Genomic DNA, 14393 nt, shown 5'->3' on the forward strand with positions numbered 1-14393 from the left:
TATACCACTAAAATTACTTTCACATGATTCTTTCCACCTTTAAAAAATATGCCTACTAGGGCAATTTAAAATTGTATTATGTGACTTGCATCACTTTTCTATCGGACAATGCTATCTTATATGCTCACTCACGTTGATACCATTTGCTTTCACCTGAGGAACCATTATCACTGCTTAATTTGTTCCGTGTGCAAGCGGACACGCAATGACTTTATAATGATGATGTCTAACATTTCCTGACAAAGTGCTTTGTCAAATTATACAAATTTCTTGTATCTCATTTCTCAATGATAGGACTTGGGAATAATCATTGGGAATGATTTGTACAAAAAGAAAGAGATTTTCTTTACAAGAATTAAGACTATTTTCTTAAAAATGCTTGGTGACTTAAATGTAAACAAATAAATAATGAATAATTTTTTCAGAAGTGAATGAGAACCAGCACAATGAGAAAAAAGTCGTCCTGAGTAGTTTACTTCAGTTAGATTTATTACCTAATTCATAATGTTATATAATATGGAGTAACAAAAATAGGACAATTTGAAGAAATTTTATTTATAAAGGTACAGGGTACCACACAGACAGTACAGTAACCTAGAGATAGTAGCCTCTGAGATTTTGTGCCTAGAACTGAAGTTTGCCATTTAGAAAGTTTTTTAGTCTATTTGGGCTGCTATAGTGAAATACCATATGTTGGGTGGCTTATAAAAACAGAAATTGATGGGCCGGGCGCGGTGGCTCACGCTTGTAATCCCAGCACTTTGGGAGGCCGAGGCGGGCGGATCACGAGGTCAGGAGATCGAGACCACGGTGAAACCCCATCTCTACTAAAAATACAAAAAAAATTAGCCGGGCGTGGTGGCGGGCGCCTGTAGTCCCAGCTACTCGGAGAGGCTGAGGCAGGAGAATGGCGTGAACCTGGGAGGCGGAAGTTGCAGTGAGCCGAGATTGCGCCACTGCACTCCAGCCTGGGCAACAGAGCAAGACTCCGTCTCAAAAAAAAAAAAAAACAGAAATTGATTTCTCATGGTTCTGGAGGCTGGAAAGTCCACATCAAAGTGTCAACAGATTCAGTGTCTGGTAAGGGACTACTTTCTGGTTCATAGATGAAATTGTTTCACTGTGTCCTCACATAGTGGAAGGAGTGAGGGTTCTCTCTCAGGTCTCTATTATTAGGGCACTAATTCCATTCACGAGTATTCCAACCCTATGACTTCATCACCACCCAAAAGCCCCACCTCCAAATACCATCACCTTGGGAGTTGGAATTTCAACTTATGAATTTTGAAGGAACAGAAACAATCAGACTATAGCAGAAAGATGTGACCTTCACTTATCGGTATGACCAGCTTTAGGGAACCCCCTAAGGATAGGAGCAGGAGAATGAATACTCTGACTTCACTCTCCTCTAATTCTCTAATCTCCCATTAGTGTTCTTCAGTAGCCAAACCCAATCAGAAACCAGATGGCACTGGAGCCTTGTTGATATGGTTTATACCGATCAGAATCCCAGAGCAAATAACAGGACAAAGGGAAGAGTGTACCTATATGAGAGCAAACAGAAAATATATGGCATATTCCGTCTTTCCAGAATCATTTACCATATTGCTAGGCAAATAGGTCACCTTCTTTCCCTCATCCTATTCTCTCTTAAATAGAAAATTAAACCTTAAAACCTGAATACAAGACAGAAGTCCACAATCAGTGCTCTGTTTCTCACATATTGTGAGCTTTCCTGAGAAGGTATTATTCCTGTCGCCCAACTCTACGTCTACAGATGCTGACGGCTCAAAAATCCATAGCTATGCCCAGTTCTCTTTCCTGCCCTCTAGATGAGCAGATTCAACAGCATGCTAGTTAGCTCCCCCTGGATGCCTCACAGGCTTGTCAAACTAGTGTATTCAAGAAAGCACCCATCACTTATTACATAATATCCTGATAGAGTTGCAATGCCAAGGAGCATGTTTTCTGTTCATTTTCTAAAATGATGACAGGAAGTTTAGAAAAGGCTGTTTTAATTGTGATTAGGAGAAGTTTATACTAATTGTGGTTATTATAAAGATCTGAAAAATCCGTATCATCGTCCATGGTTCATACACCAACACATAGCATGAGACTTTTGCCACTTACGATGCCCTCCACGTTAGTCTTCATTTGCTTTCACCTGAATAATTGCACTAGCTAATACTTCTTGAGTATTTCCTATGTGTCAGGTATTTAATTGTCCTCTTAAATTTAAGTCTCACAATAACCCAATAATGAAGAGGAAATTGAGGCTTGTAGGAGTTGTCGTCCACAAGGACTCATAGCTGATAAGGGGTGAAGGTGAGTTTTAGATAGCCTAACTCCAGAACATATATGCCTGTCATTCCTCTGCGATACTGAATACAAATCATTCTTATAGTCCAGGGAGGAGGGGTTAAAAGGTCACGAACTAGGAGCTCTACTGAGTCTGACACTGGAGATGCTAGGAGTAAGGAAAATATAATAGGTCTTGAGGAAGCTGGAGAGGAGAGATTATAAAGTAAAAGTAGCCGAACATACAGGATATAATTTTTTTTAAAATTTCTTCTTTTTAAAAACGTTAGTTAAGCATGCATTGCGCTAGGCATTGGGGATAGAAAAGCAATAAAGACAATTTCAGTCTAGTGAGAAAGATAGGTAACTACATTATAATAAATTTTAAAACTTAGATTTGTATGCAAGGTTCACAGAACATTAGAGAAATTAGATATAGACAAAATTTATTCATTCATTTTATTCATTCAGAAGGCATTAGTTGAATACCCACTGCATTATGCTCGAAGCCAGAGAAATAAAAAGGGCAAAGTTAAAATCCTTATCCTGAGGAAACTCACAATCTAATGAAGATGCTTCTGGGGTGGTAGTCAGGTAGGTAGCAAGGATAGAGCTACAGGAGCACAGAAGGATTACACAGCCTCGAGTGCTCAGACAATGCCAATTTAGTGTTACCTAAGCAAAAAGTTAGGGCTTTGGGTTGGCAACAGTAGAGGATGCTAAAGAGGAGTGCAGTGGACAGGTCCAAAGGGCTTGGACTTAACTATGACAACCCAAATTGTTGCTGGTGGAATGCAATACAAGGGAATATGCATTTTCCTGCAGCATCGGTTTTGTTATGATGTGGAGCATAAAATCGTGCTTTTCACTATTATTTTTACTATTAAAATAATGTAGAGCACAAAATCATGCTTTTCACTGTTTAAATGCGGATCTACTGTGAAGAATGCAATAGCATATGAGATTCATAAAATACGACAGGAAACGAATTTCCACAGCTAGGCTTATGAGTTAGCCAGATAGAACAGGAAACTACAAGAAAATCCCACAGCTGGGCATGCAGATGGCTTCGGCTCTCACCCCTGAAGACTTGGGGGGAGGAATTCACAGTCTTCAGCTCTCCGAGTATTGAGGGTAAGATAGTTGAGGAACAATGAGTATTAAGTGTGCGAGAAAAGCGTTTAGGAGTTAAGCGCATGGGCTGAAGAGAGGCTAGAGTGCAGGCGGCTGGAAACCCGTCATCGTCCCTCTGCTCTCCGGACCTCTTAGTCGAAAAACACCCTCCACCAGGTGCCCCTTTGTCGCCAGAGACAGCGCCTGTATTTCGTGAGCTGCCACGTGAACGCCTGGTGCCTGGTTGCCTGGGCAACCCTCTTCCGGCGCGCCTCCGCGACCTCTTACCATTGGTTTAGACGACGCAGCGTGCGTGTGACGTCGTTGCGCGGCGCGACCAGGGGCGGGCCGCGCGGAGCCTCATTTCCCCGAATGCCGGCGCTCGGTGGCGGTAGCGGCGGTTGTTGGCCAAACGAGTGCCGGGCATAAGCCCCCCCGGTGGGGGGCAGCTGGTGTGCGGATCGCGGCGGGAGAGACGCGCGGTAGGAACGGGTCCCCGGAGCCGTGAACCGCGGGTACGGGTGTCCCGTCCGCGCTCTCGGCCAAGCCGGCTTGCTTCCTGATCTGTTGCTAGGGCCGCCGGACCCCATTGCTAAGGACCCTTGAGATCGTGAGCGCTTGGAGTGTACCCCTCCTTTCCTGGGGTAGAGGGTCAGTCGAGAGTAGCCTTCGTTAACCTTAATTGAAACTAGTAAACTCCTCCCTCGGCCCCTTTAAAAAAATCTCTGTTTTTTCTTTATTTTTTTTTCTGTATCTTCCTCTTTTGCTGACTTTGATAGCATGTTGGCCCTGGGCTGGTCTTTAAATATCTAGAAGTGAGTGTAGGAGGGGTGGCTGGGAAGATGGAAAATAGATTCTAAGACCCCTAAGCAGATTCTGCGACCCTAATACTGGCCCTTTGAATTTACTTTATGGTAAAAAAGGGACTGGGATAAGTGACTGTTGGGCTCTGGGTCTTTTAGAATTTGACAGAGCTTTACAAATGAACATGGTTTCTTCAGTGGGGCTCTTACACGTTTGGAACTTTCTAGACCTGGATTAGAAAGCAGGGCTCTGCTGACTGAGAATTGTTTTAGTTCAGTGGTCTTAAAGCTGAGTACGGGAGAAAGTACACACAGGGAAAGAAATAGGCTATATGAGCTGTCCAAACAATGATAGGAAGTACACTTTCCTACCATTGACACAGTCCCTTGTAGGTAGATGACCTGTAGCAACCAAGGAAGCTTTAAGGGGAATGTGTGGGCTTCATAGGGTGGTTTGTTTGCTTTCTGATATTGTGACATAGTTTAGGTGTTCCAAGTTAAGTGGATTTATGGATTCGAATATCTATAATTAGAATGTTTATCTTGTTTTGTAAAAGAATGAGCGGTGACCTTGATAATATTTGTAACACAAAATAGTTCTTACTGCTTCGCTTCTCCCCATCACTGCCCCTTTACACCATCCTCCACATGTTATTTAATGAAAAACCACTTGAAAGGGTTACCAAGGATAAGATTTTTTAAGCTTTCTTTCACAAACAACTCATGCTCCAGGCTTGTCAGTGGCATGCTCCCAGGTGGATATTATTTTAAAAAATTGACTACATTTCCCGTCGTCCCTTGGTGTCCGTGGAGAACTGGCTCCAGGACTCCCTCCTTTCCCCCAGTCTCTTTCAGATACCCAAATCCACCCATGCTGAAGTCCCCCAGTCTGCTCTCCGTATCCGTGGTTGGGTCAATCTATAGATGTGGAACCCGCATATACGGAGAGCCAACTGTAATTTGTCCTTAAGGTAAAGGAGAAAAATTTTAAGTGAAAAAGTATTTGTTTTGGAAAGAAATTCTCTCATATAGGATTTTGAAAGGGGATGTAGACGTGTTTTCATTACTGTATGTGTAATGCTGAAAATTATATATTGTACATAAAAGTTGTCCTGTATACTCATAAACTGTAGAAGCTCAATTTTCTACCATGTTTAAAACTTTTTCAAATGAGTTTTGGTGACTTTTTGAACTCATTCAAAATATAATGCAACACCTTCCCATTAGTTTGTTACAGAACAACTTTTTGACGTGAAGGAAGATAGAAATTTAGCTATAAAATTCCATCCAAAACTTCCACTGAATTAGTAGGTAGTATTGAAAAATGTGCATCATAATTTGATATGGCTGCCTATGCCCTTGTTACGTTTGTGGGTACGCGTCTTTGCTGTGCATCGCTTTTATCTGTTGCAGCTGTTAACAATTGATGATCAAGAGAAATTGGACTTCAGCTGGTCTTCAAATTGATGTAGCCCAAGATGTTAAACCAAATTTTTTAAAAAGGAGAAAACATGTGGTCTCACTGTTAGTAATACTAAAGAACACTTTGTACCATTGTAAAGAAAATTATAATAATAGCTAAGACTCATGTGGCCCTTACTGTATGCCTTCCATTATAGAAATGTTGTTTTACATATATTCTTACTAGTCTTCATCAACACTTAAAGTAGTTCCTGTAATTATGCCCAATTATAGAGTTGAGGAAACTGATGCATTTTTTTTTTTTCAGTAGAAACTTGTATTGTTCCCCCTCCAGGAGCTTCTCAAAACAGAAGTCAGGCACAATATTAAATACTTGTTGAATGATCACAGAAGTACAATAGTAGGTTAACATATTTAAAGCTTCTCTCAGCTTATTTTAGAATATTATCTGACAACTTTAATGAGATTTTAATTACCGTAGTACTAGAAAATGCCCTGGGAATGGAGGTGAAGTGTGATACTGGAAAGTAAGTCATCTGCTGGTAGTGGGATGAGATAAATGAGATCAATGTATTAAATCAAGGAAATTGAAATTATTCAGTGTGCAGAAGCAAGCTTACATTTAGTTTATCTTTACATAGTATCAGACTTTAAGCTGGTACATCATGTTTGAGATATCTGGCTAAATTTTATAACATGGAGCTTTGTCCTTTTGAGGATTTCTAACTTGTTAAGTGGATTAAAAGCATTTCATGAGAGGAATCATTTTAAAAAGTATCAGTGTTTATCCTGAAGAAGGGAAAATGAAGGAGTTAAGAGTTAATGCCATCAAATATTTGAAAAGCTGTCATTTGGAGGTGGAAGAGGACTTTACCTGTGTTGTCCTAAGGGAAGATCTTACACTATACTTGAGAGGCAGTCATTATTAAAGGCATTAAAGTGAGATGTGTGCTAATAGAATAACTAGATTGTCATGGAAGTGAGGAAAGAGTAATCAAGTAGAAATAAGGACACAGGATAGAAATCAGAATGCCATAGAAGTACACATTTGAGAAACCAAGATCAGGAAAGGCTTCATGGAAGTTGGGAATGAAGCTTGGCCTAAAAATACCAGTAGGCACTTGGGTATATGAGTGTGTGTCTCTGTGTGTGTGTGTGTGTGTGTGTGTATTCCTTGCTAGAGATACAATTGTAGAAATTGATTGGATTAGCTGGAAACCTTGGGGTATGAACTAGAGTCCTCCATTAGCAGAAAGAAAGGAACTGTGTAAGGGAAAAGTGAACCAATATTCCCTGGGTGAGTAACTTGAAAGAGAATTTCATTTGCTCCTCCAGAACACCTTGATAGGCTTTTATTTCCCTCTTTAAACAGGTCAGGAAGTCGAGGTTTAGGGAGGTTAAATAATCTGCCTAAATTCATAAATTTCATAATTGGTAGAACTGAGATGCAGACCCATATTTGAGCCCAAAGCTCTTTCTTTCTCATCACCTGTAGCACTGAGTGCAGGAAATGAAGGAAAAGGAGAGACAATGGTGATTCTAAGTGTTTCAGTCTGAGGACCAGAAAACTGGTGGTACCCTGGGTTAACAAGGGGTTCATAACTTCAGTGTGACAACCTCAGTTTTAGTTACATTCAGTTTAAGGAGCTTGTGATACATTGGGTAGGAGAGTTCATTATGTCACTGGAAAAGTAGAGCTTGATGTGCACATGTTAGCATTTGGAGCTTTGGAAATACAGAGGCCAGAGAAGATAGAGAAGATGATGATAGGGGATGTACCAACCACTCCTTTCAGAAATTAGTCTGTGCATTCTAATGTGGTCAGAGGATTGGAAGTGAGTTTCTAACAGTTTATTTTGACAATTTGAATGGAAACAAAGTTGACTTTTATACATCATTTCTTGGAGATGATTATTTTGCTGTTATTGATACTATTGAAGTTGACATAATTTCATGTTTTCTCATTAGTCTTTTCCAGTATTTTGCTCCATATCAACTTTTTTGTGTGTCTTTTACTGTATTGTATACTGTGTTCTGGTTTGGTCTTTGTATTGATAACGAATGCCCCTCCAAACAAATTTTGAAATCAACTTTTTTTGTTTTTTTTTTTTAAACTGCAGGAGTGAAAGGGAAGCAATGCAGAAATCAGAGGGCTCTGGAGGTACACAGTTGAAAAACAGAGCAACAGGTACAGAGCTTTGGTTTTTAAGTGAAGAGGTCAAGTTTGTTAATGGCACTTTGTGTGCTACAGATGGATGCAGGGTGAACTTTACTGCTTGTACCTGGTTTTTATTGATCTTCTGTTTTGTCCAGGTAACTCCGATCAAAGGACATCATCAAGCACACAGATAAAACACAGGAATGCAGTTCAGGGAAGCAAATCCTCATTGTCAACCCGTTCTCCAGAGTCTGCAAGAAAACTTCATCCTCGACCAAGTGATAAGCTGAACCCTAAAACGATTAATCCGGTAGGTCCAAAACCATTCCTAACTCAGTAGATTTTTTAAAGGCATTTTGCACAATATTGAACAATTCTGGATGCTGTCTGGAGTTTTGTCCCTTTGTTAGTTTTGAGCTAATAATGAGAGAAGGGCATGTGGTTATTATGATGAAGAACTGAGATAATCAGTCACGTGTGGGAGTGAGTATGGGGTAAGGAGACATAGAAGTTAACCTGTTTGGGATATCGCATTGTAGTGCATAGAAAATTGCACTTTAGCTTTAGATTTTATTTGCAGTGTTGTTTTACTTCCCCATATCAATGAATAAACTTGTATTCAGTTGCCACAGAATGCTTTTCGTGCTTCCATAGTTGCATAAAGGTCTCTGACTGTTCCTCTGTATTCTGTAAATTAGCTCCACCAGAAATCCTCGTTGTAGTACTTACCGCCTTTGCCCTCTCCTAACAATTTAATGAGATTTAATAAACATGGGATTTATGCAGTAAAAATATTCAGAAGTGAACACACCTGTGCAACAACACCAGGTGTTATTTGCCCTATGCCCAACTTTGGTAGGGTGAGATGTTAGTGATTTCAGCCTTTGAAGGGGATTGTGAGAGTGGCCGAAGCTCCTGACTGACTGTGGTGGTAGGTAGGGTATGGCAGTTACTTAAGGAGGCAAGGGTATAGTGAGCTCTCCAAGACAGAAGGAGTGTCCGACTGGATAAAAGCAAAGTGACAAATAGTTTGAGCGGCCATGTTCCTGTGCTTCTGTCTGTAATCTACAGTGTCAAGGAAAGTGAATACCTGAAGAAAGCCCTAATAATCTTGCTGCTCTCACTTCCTTTGCTTATGTTTAGTTGAGGGAGTTTATGGTGACGCTTCAATTTTCTTCCTCTCTTTAAAGAAGTACTTTTTGAATTAATAATATTTAGTGACCTTAGTCCTAAGTTTTAGTAAAAATCGAGGAAATTTTTGGGAAATAGTTAAATAATTTGACCCTAGAAAAGCATGTGTAAAGGCTACCAATATAAAACAAATGAGTTGGAAGTCAGAATAATGTTCACCTTTAGGGCGAAAGGTGGGTAGGGATTTGGGAGAGGCAGTGGAGGCATCTAGTGTGCTGGAAACTTTCAGATTTTTCAACTCAGTGTTGATAAACAGGTGTGTTCATTTTTTGTGAATTCACTCTTGTGATTTATGCACATTAATATTTTAAATATTTGAGTTAAATTTTTTGAAATGCTAATTCAGTGTAGTATGGTATATAACATTAATGCAGAGTTGAAATATGGTCTGAAATTGTTAAAAATTGAATGGGATAACATTTTTCACTTTAGACTTGGTAAAATTTGGTTAAAATCGATAAAAGTAATCCATTCATAAAAAAAATTCTGATTTTTGTGGGACATGGAAGATGGAACCATGATTATCTCTAGAATAAAATTGAAAGGCAAAGAAAGGAATTGTTTAGCATTTCAATCAGAAATTTAGTCTCTGTGGGTATATTGAAAATTTACTATGCAGCCATAAAAAATGATGAGTTCATGTCCTTTGTAGGGACATGGATGAAACTGGAAAACATCATTCTCAGTAAACTATCGCAAGGACAAAAAACCAAACACCGCATGTTCTCACTCATAGGTGGGAATTGAACAATGAGAACTCATGGACACAGGAAGGGGAACATCACACTCCGGGGACTGTTGTGGGGTAGGGGGAGAGGGGAGGGACAGCATTAGGAGATATACCTAATGCTAAATGACAAGTTAATGGGTGCAGCAAAACAACATGGCACATGGATACATATGTAACAAACCTGCACATTGTGCACATGTACCCTAAAACCTAAAGTATAATAATTAAAAAAAAAAAAAATAAAAGAAAAAGAAAGAAAATTTAGGGATTATTTTCATGACCTGTAAGGGCCAAAAAGAAAGATCATTTGCTTGTAGATGGTAGAAGTAAAATATGTTGATAGTATAGTACTAATTTGTCTTAATTTTTTCTCCAATATGTGTAGCACTTTTTCAAACAACTTTCTTTTTTTTTTTGTTTTTTTTTTTTGTTTTTTGAGACGGAGTCTCGCTCTGTCGCCCAGGCTGGAGTGCAGTGGCGCAATCTCGGCTCACTGCAAGCTCCGCCTCCCGGGTTCACGCCATTCTCCTGCCTCAGCCTCTCCGAGTAGCTGGGACTACAGGCGCCTGCCACCACGCCCGGCTAATTTTATCTGATATGCTTGTTACTTGAAGATAATTTTTAAAACTTGTATTTCTTTCGTAGCAGAAATTATAACTAGATGAGTGAAACATTCCTCTTGTGGTGAATTGTTACACATAACATGGATTGAATTTTGGAAATGAATCTCTTTTTCTGTTTTCTTTTTTTTTTTTTTTGAGACGGAATCTCGCTCTGTCGCCAGGCTGGAGTGCAGTGGCACAACCTTGGTTCACTGCAAACTCCGCCTCCTGGGTTCAAGCCATTCTCCTGCCTCAGCCTCCTGAGTAGCTGGGACTACAGGCACCCGTCACCATCCTGGCTAATTTTTTGTATTTTTAGTAGAGATGGGGTTTCACTATGTTCGCCAGGATGGTCTCCATCTCCTGACCTCGTGATCCACACACCTCAGCCTCCCAAAGTGCTGTGATTACAGGCTTGAGCCACCGTGCCTGGCCAGATATGAATCTTTTATTATAATTTAATTTGAATGAATTTTCTCCTATGTGCTTTTACTCAAAACTCATGCTTTTCCAGAGGAAAAAAAAGCTGATTCTAAACTTTTTAAGCGCATTTTAAAGCTACCACTGTGTGTGACTGAAAAAAAATTATCTAGTTATATCTTTAAAACAGGTCAATTTATATTTTGTGATTTAGACAACTATTTTTCATTTGATTATATATTAAAAGTACCATGTGATAAAATATTTACTTTTTGTTCCTAAATCCTCTTGAAGTCTCATCAATTATATTGAAATTATTTATGCTGTGATTAACTGTTGCGATTGACCATCCCTTAAATCATCTTTGAGAGTAGATATAAAATCAAACTATTCATATATAGCAAAACTGAAAGGTTATGAAGTTATATATCTAAGAAAATACATCCAAGCATGTATTTGTGAGAATCTTCCCCATCTTCATTTCTCTCCATCCTGCCCAGTGCAATCCTTTGCTTTTTATAGAAGCCTAAGGCCAGTTTGGAGAAATGTGACTACCTACGCCATCTGTATTTGGCTGAAGGACAAAGTAGGAGATGTGCAGGTGGCAAAAAACAAATATACTTTTCCTGTACTTAACACCCCTTCTCCATAGAGTTCTCACCTTGAAAGGTCACAGTGGGGAAGAAGGTAGAAAGAACTATCACTGCATATGTGGTTTCAGCCGCGTTCAAGCATTCTGAATCGTTAGGGGAAAAAAGAGATGTACCAAGTGTGGTTGTGGTATTCTAGTAGTGAGAGGATTGACAATTTTTCTCAATTGTGTTGCTGAGTAGAAATGGTGCGCTTCGATACCAGCTTGGTGGTTTGAAAAGCAAAATGGCTGTGTGCTTCTGACCTCAGAAGTATCGGTGATAGTAATATTTTCATTTTTTATTTTAGTTTGGTGAACAGTCACGAGCGCCTTCTGCATTTGCAGCTATTTACTCTAAAGGAGGTATTCCTTGCAGGTAAAATCAATACGATTTATAACTGACCAAATTATTCAAAATCATTGAGTAAAATCAATACAATATTTAGTTTAAATGTATTATAAGTTTTATTTACTAGTGTGGTTGAAATAAAGATGACTTTATTCACACTTTCTTTTGGACTTGTATAGATCCCTGGATGTTGTTGAAGAAAACCATTTTAATTCCAAAATACAGTTATTGGGATCTATGATAAACCATGAATTAGTTTAAGACATTTACTTGAACCGTTTTTCTAAAATAATCAATTTAAGCATTCGCAGGCTTGGGCAAATTGCAAATTAAAAAATCCTGTCTTGTTGGTAAAATGAAAGTTGTCAATTTAATGAAATTGTTTGTATTTCATAATAATTACATATGGCTGTTTTTGCTTCGTTTTGGATATAATTCTTGCCACCTTTCTAGACAGATGTCAGAACTTTTAAAAAAAAATACAGACTATGGATAATATATCATTTTACAATTTATTTCTATAAATCATTTATTTCTTCAGAGTACATCCAGTTATAGTCTATTCTAGATGATAGAAAATTTTATTTTGATTATGGAAAGAATCACATTTATTTATTTTTGTTCCAAAATTCAAGAAATCTAGTTTTTAATGGTATTTTCAGATTTGGAGTGAAAAATAAGCTCAAGAAATACTCTTCAGTTTATTGTTATTTCATATTTAGATTCTGAATTGAAGCCCTGTTTAAAGGTTCTTAATTCTCTACTCCCCACCTCTCAAAAACTTATTGTTGCAAAAATGTAAAAACAATACTACAGAGACGTCTTACTCTTATGCAAATAAGCCCAAAGGAGTCAAGAAGTCGAGAACATTACAAAGGAGTTCAAAGAAGCATTTAGGTTGGTGGATTAAGTTCACTGTCATGATTGTGATGATAGTTCCTTGAGTGTATTCGTACATAAAAACATACCAAATTGTATACTGTAAATATATACAGTTTATTGCATGTTAGTTATTCCTCAGTAAAGGCTGTAATCCCAGCACTTTGGGAGGCCAAGGTGGGTGGATCATCTGAGGTCAGGAGTTCGAGACCAGCCTGACCAACATGGAGGAACCCCATCTCTACTTTAAAAAAAAAAAAAAAAAAAAAATTAGCCGGGTGTGGTGGTGCATGCCTGTAATCCCAGCTACTCAGGAGGCTTAGGCAGGAGAATTGCTTGAACCTGGGAGGCGGAGGTTGCGGTGAGCCAAGATCGCGCCATTACACTTGAGCCTGGGCAACAAGAGTGAAACTCCGTCTCAAAAAAAAAAGCAGTTAAAAGAAGCAGAAATCCTAATTCAGGGGCCACCACTTTGTAACCCTGAATGGGCCATTTTACCTTCCTGGCCTCGGTTTTCTTCTCTTTAGCAGAGATGAAACTTGGTTTAGCCTTCAGATTATTAGTGTTAGGGTTACATGATCTATATCTGAAAAACAATGTTCCTTGTAAAACATTTTTAATAATTACTACATTTTGTTTGCATTTTTTTCATTTCTGTAGATTACCTATTGTGTCATATCACTGAAAGATATCACCTGGAACATCTGTGTTAAGATTCACAGACAGCAACATGCTTAAGCACCAAAACTGTAACCTTAACACGTGTGGGTCACTTTTGCTGTAAGACTAGGAATTTGTAGGATTATTGACATTGCTTTGTAAAATGTCCTTGTACTATCTTATAAAGTTATGGTATTCCTACATGTTACAAAATAAATCTGATACGGTTATACTGTATGTTAGATGATCCCTGCTTAATATAGAATTATATTTTTCTCTTGCATTCACTGACTTTTATATTTTAGATTGGTACATGGTTCAGTAAAACACAGATTACAGTGGGAATGTCCTCCTGAAAGTCTTTCATTTGATCCACTTCTTATTACTTTAGCTGAGGTAAGTATGCCATCTCTTTTGAATATTTATCAGAAAATAAACATTAAAAATTGCATTAAATGCTACTTTGTAGCTCGTCAGTAAATTTCATTCTATGCCTTTGAAAAGCGAAGCACACAATAGGCATTGAAACACCACACACCCTTAGGAATGAATTATGATTCTTATATAGTTATTTGAAATTGATTAATCAGCTTTATAAACATGGAATTAGTCTGCATAGGGATTTGTAGATAACTAGATGAAATATTTGTACTTATTTAAAAAAAAATGTGGACTCATAATGAGGAGAGAGATTTTTTGGTACTAGTGAAATCGGGAAAGCATCAGGGATTAAACTGAAAACTGTCAGATAGTGGTAAGTGGTTCTATGTACAACCAATCGTGTTGGCTTGATGTGTTTCTTAGGGAATTGATACTACCTACCTAATTGTTCTTTTGGAGAACACTCCAGCTCTATGCTTGTACATTTCCAGTACAATATCATGGAGGTGGTTTTATAGACTATTTAAAAAAAAAACTTTTGATAGCTTCATTTATATAATTTAATATTTGTGTCAGGAAAAATGTTGGTGGAGTCTTAGCTTCAAGTGAATCATTGCTGTCTTCTATGAATTTTATTCCTAGAGTTAGAATCAAAAGTAGAGAAATGAATTAACCAGTTGTCTTGTATTTAAACTTTTAATTACTTGACTTTTTAAAAGTTAAGGATCATTTTGTTGTCATTAGTAAGAAACAAAT

The 14393-nt window shown here is 38.3% G+C and overlaps 1 protein-coding gene across 33 annotated transcripts in view; it reads left to right on the forward strand.

Moving 5' to 3' along the window:
- The first annotated feature begins 1261 nt into the window (after positions 1-1261).
- The window catches only part of PACRGL (parkin coregulated like), a 55373-nt gene continuing 42241 nt past the window's right edge, over positions 1262-14393 (forward strand). For 13 of the 33 annotated variants that reach the window (XR_008651688.1, XR_010116203.1, XR_008651687.2 and 10 more), the window contains exons 1-6: positions 3750-3926; positions 5060-5185; positions 7757-7824; positions 7950-8104; positions 11677-11744; positions 13562-13652. Coding sequence is in view for 9 of the 33 variants with exons in the window: in XM_063619443.1 (XP_063475513.1) it covers positions 5139-5185; positions 7757-7824; positions 7950-8104; positions 11677-11744; positions 13562-13652 (429 nt within the window). In the remaining 24 variants the exon portion in view is untranslated. Of the gene's footprint in view, positions 1340-2240; positions 2326-3717; positions 3927-3985; positions 4063-5059; positions 5186-5943; positions 6037-7756; positions 7825-7949; positions 8105-11676; positions 11745-13561; positions 13653-14393 lie in introns of those variants that run through there. The other 20 variants (XM_063619444.1, XM_063619450.1, XR_010116196.1 and 17 more) reach the window with 19 other exon arrangements.

Source organism: Symphalangus syndactylus, chromosome 16 (genome assembly GCF_028878055.3).
Source record: "Symphalangus syndactylus isolate Jambi chromosome 16, NHGRI_mSymSyn1-v2.1_pri, whole genome shotgun sequence".
Taxonomy (NCBI): Eukaryota; Metazoa; Chordata; class Mammalia; order Primates; family Hylobatidae; genus Symphalangus; species Symphalangus syndactylus.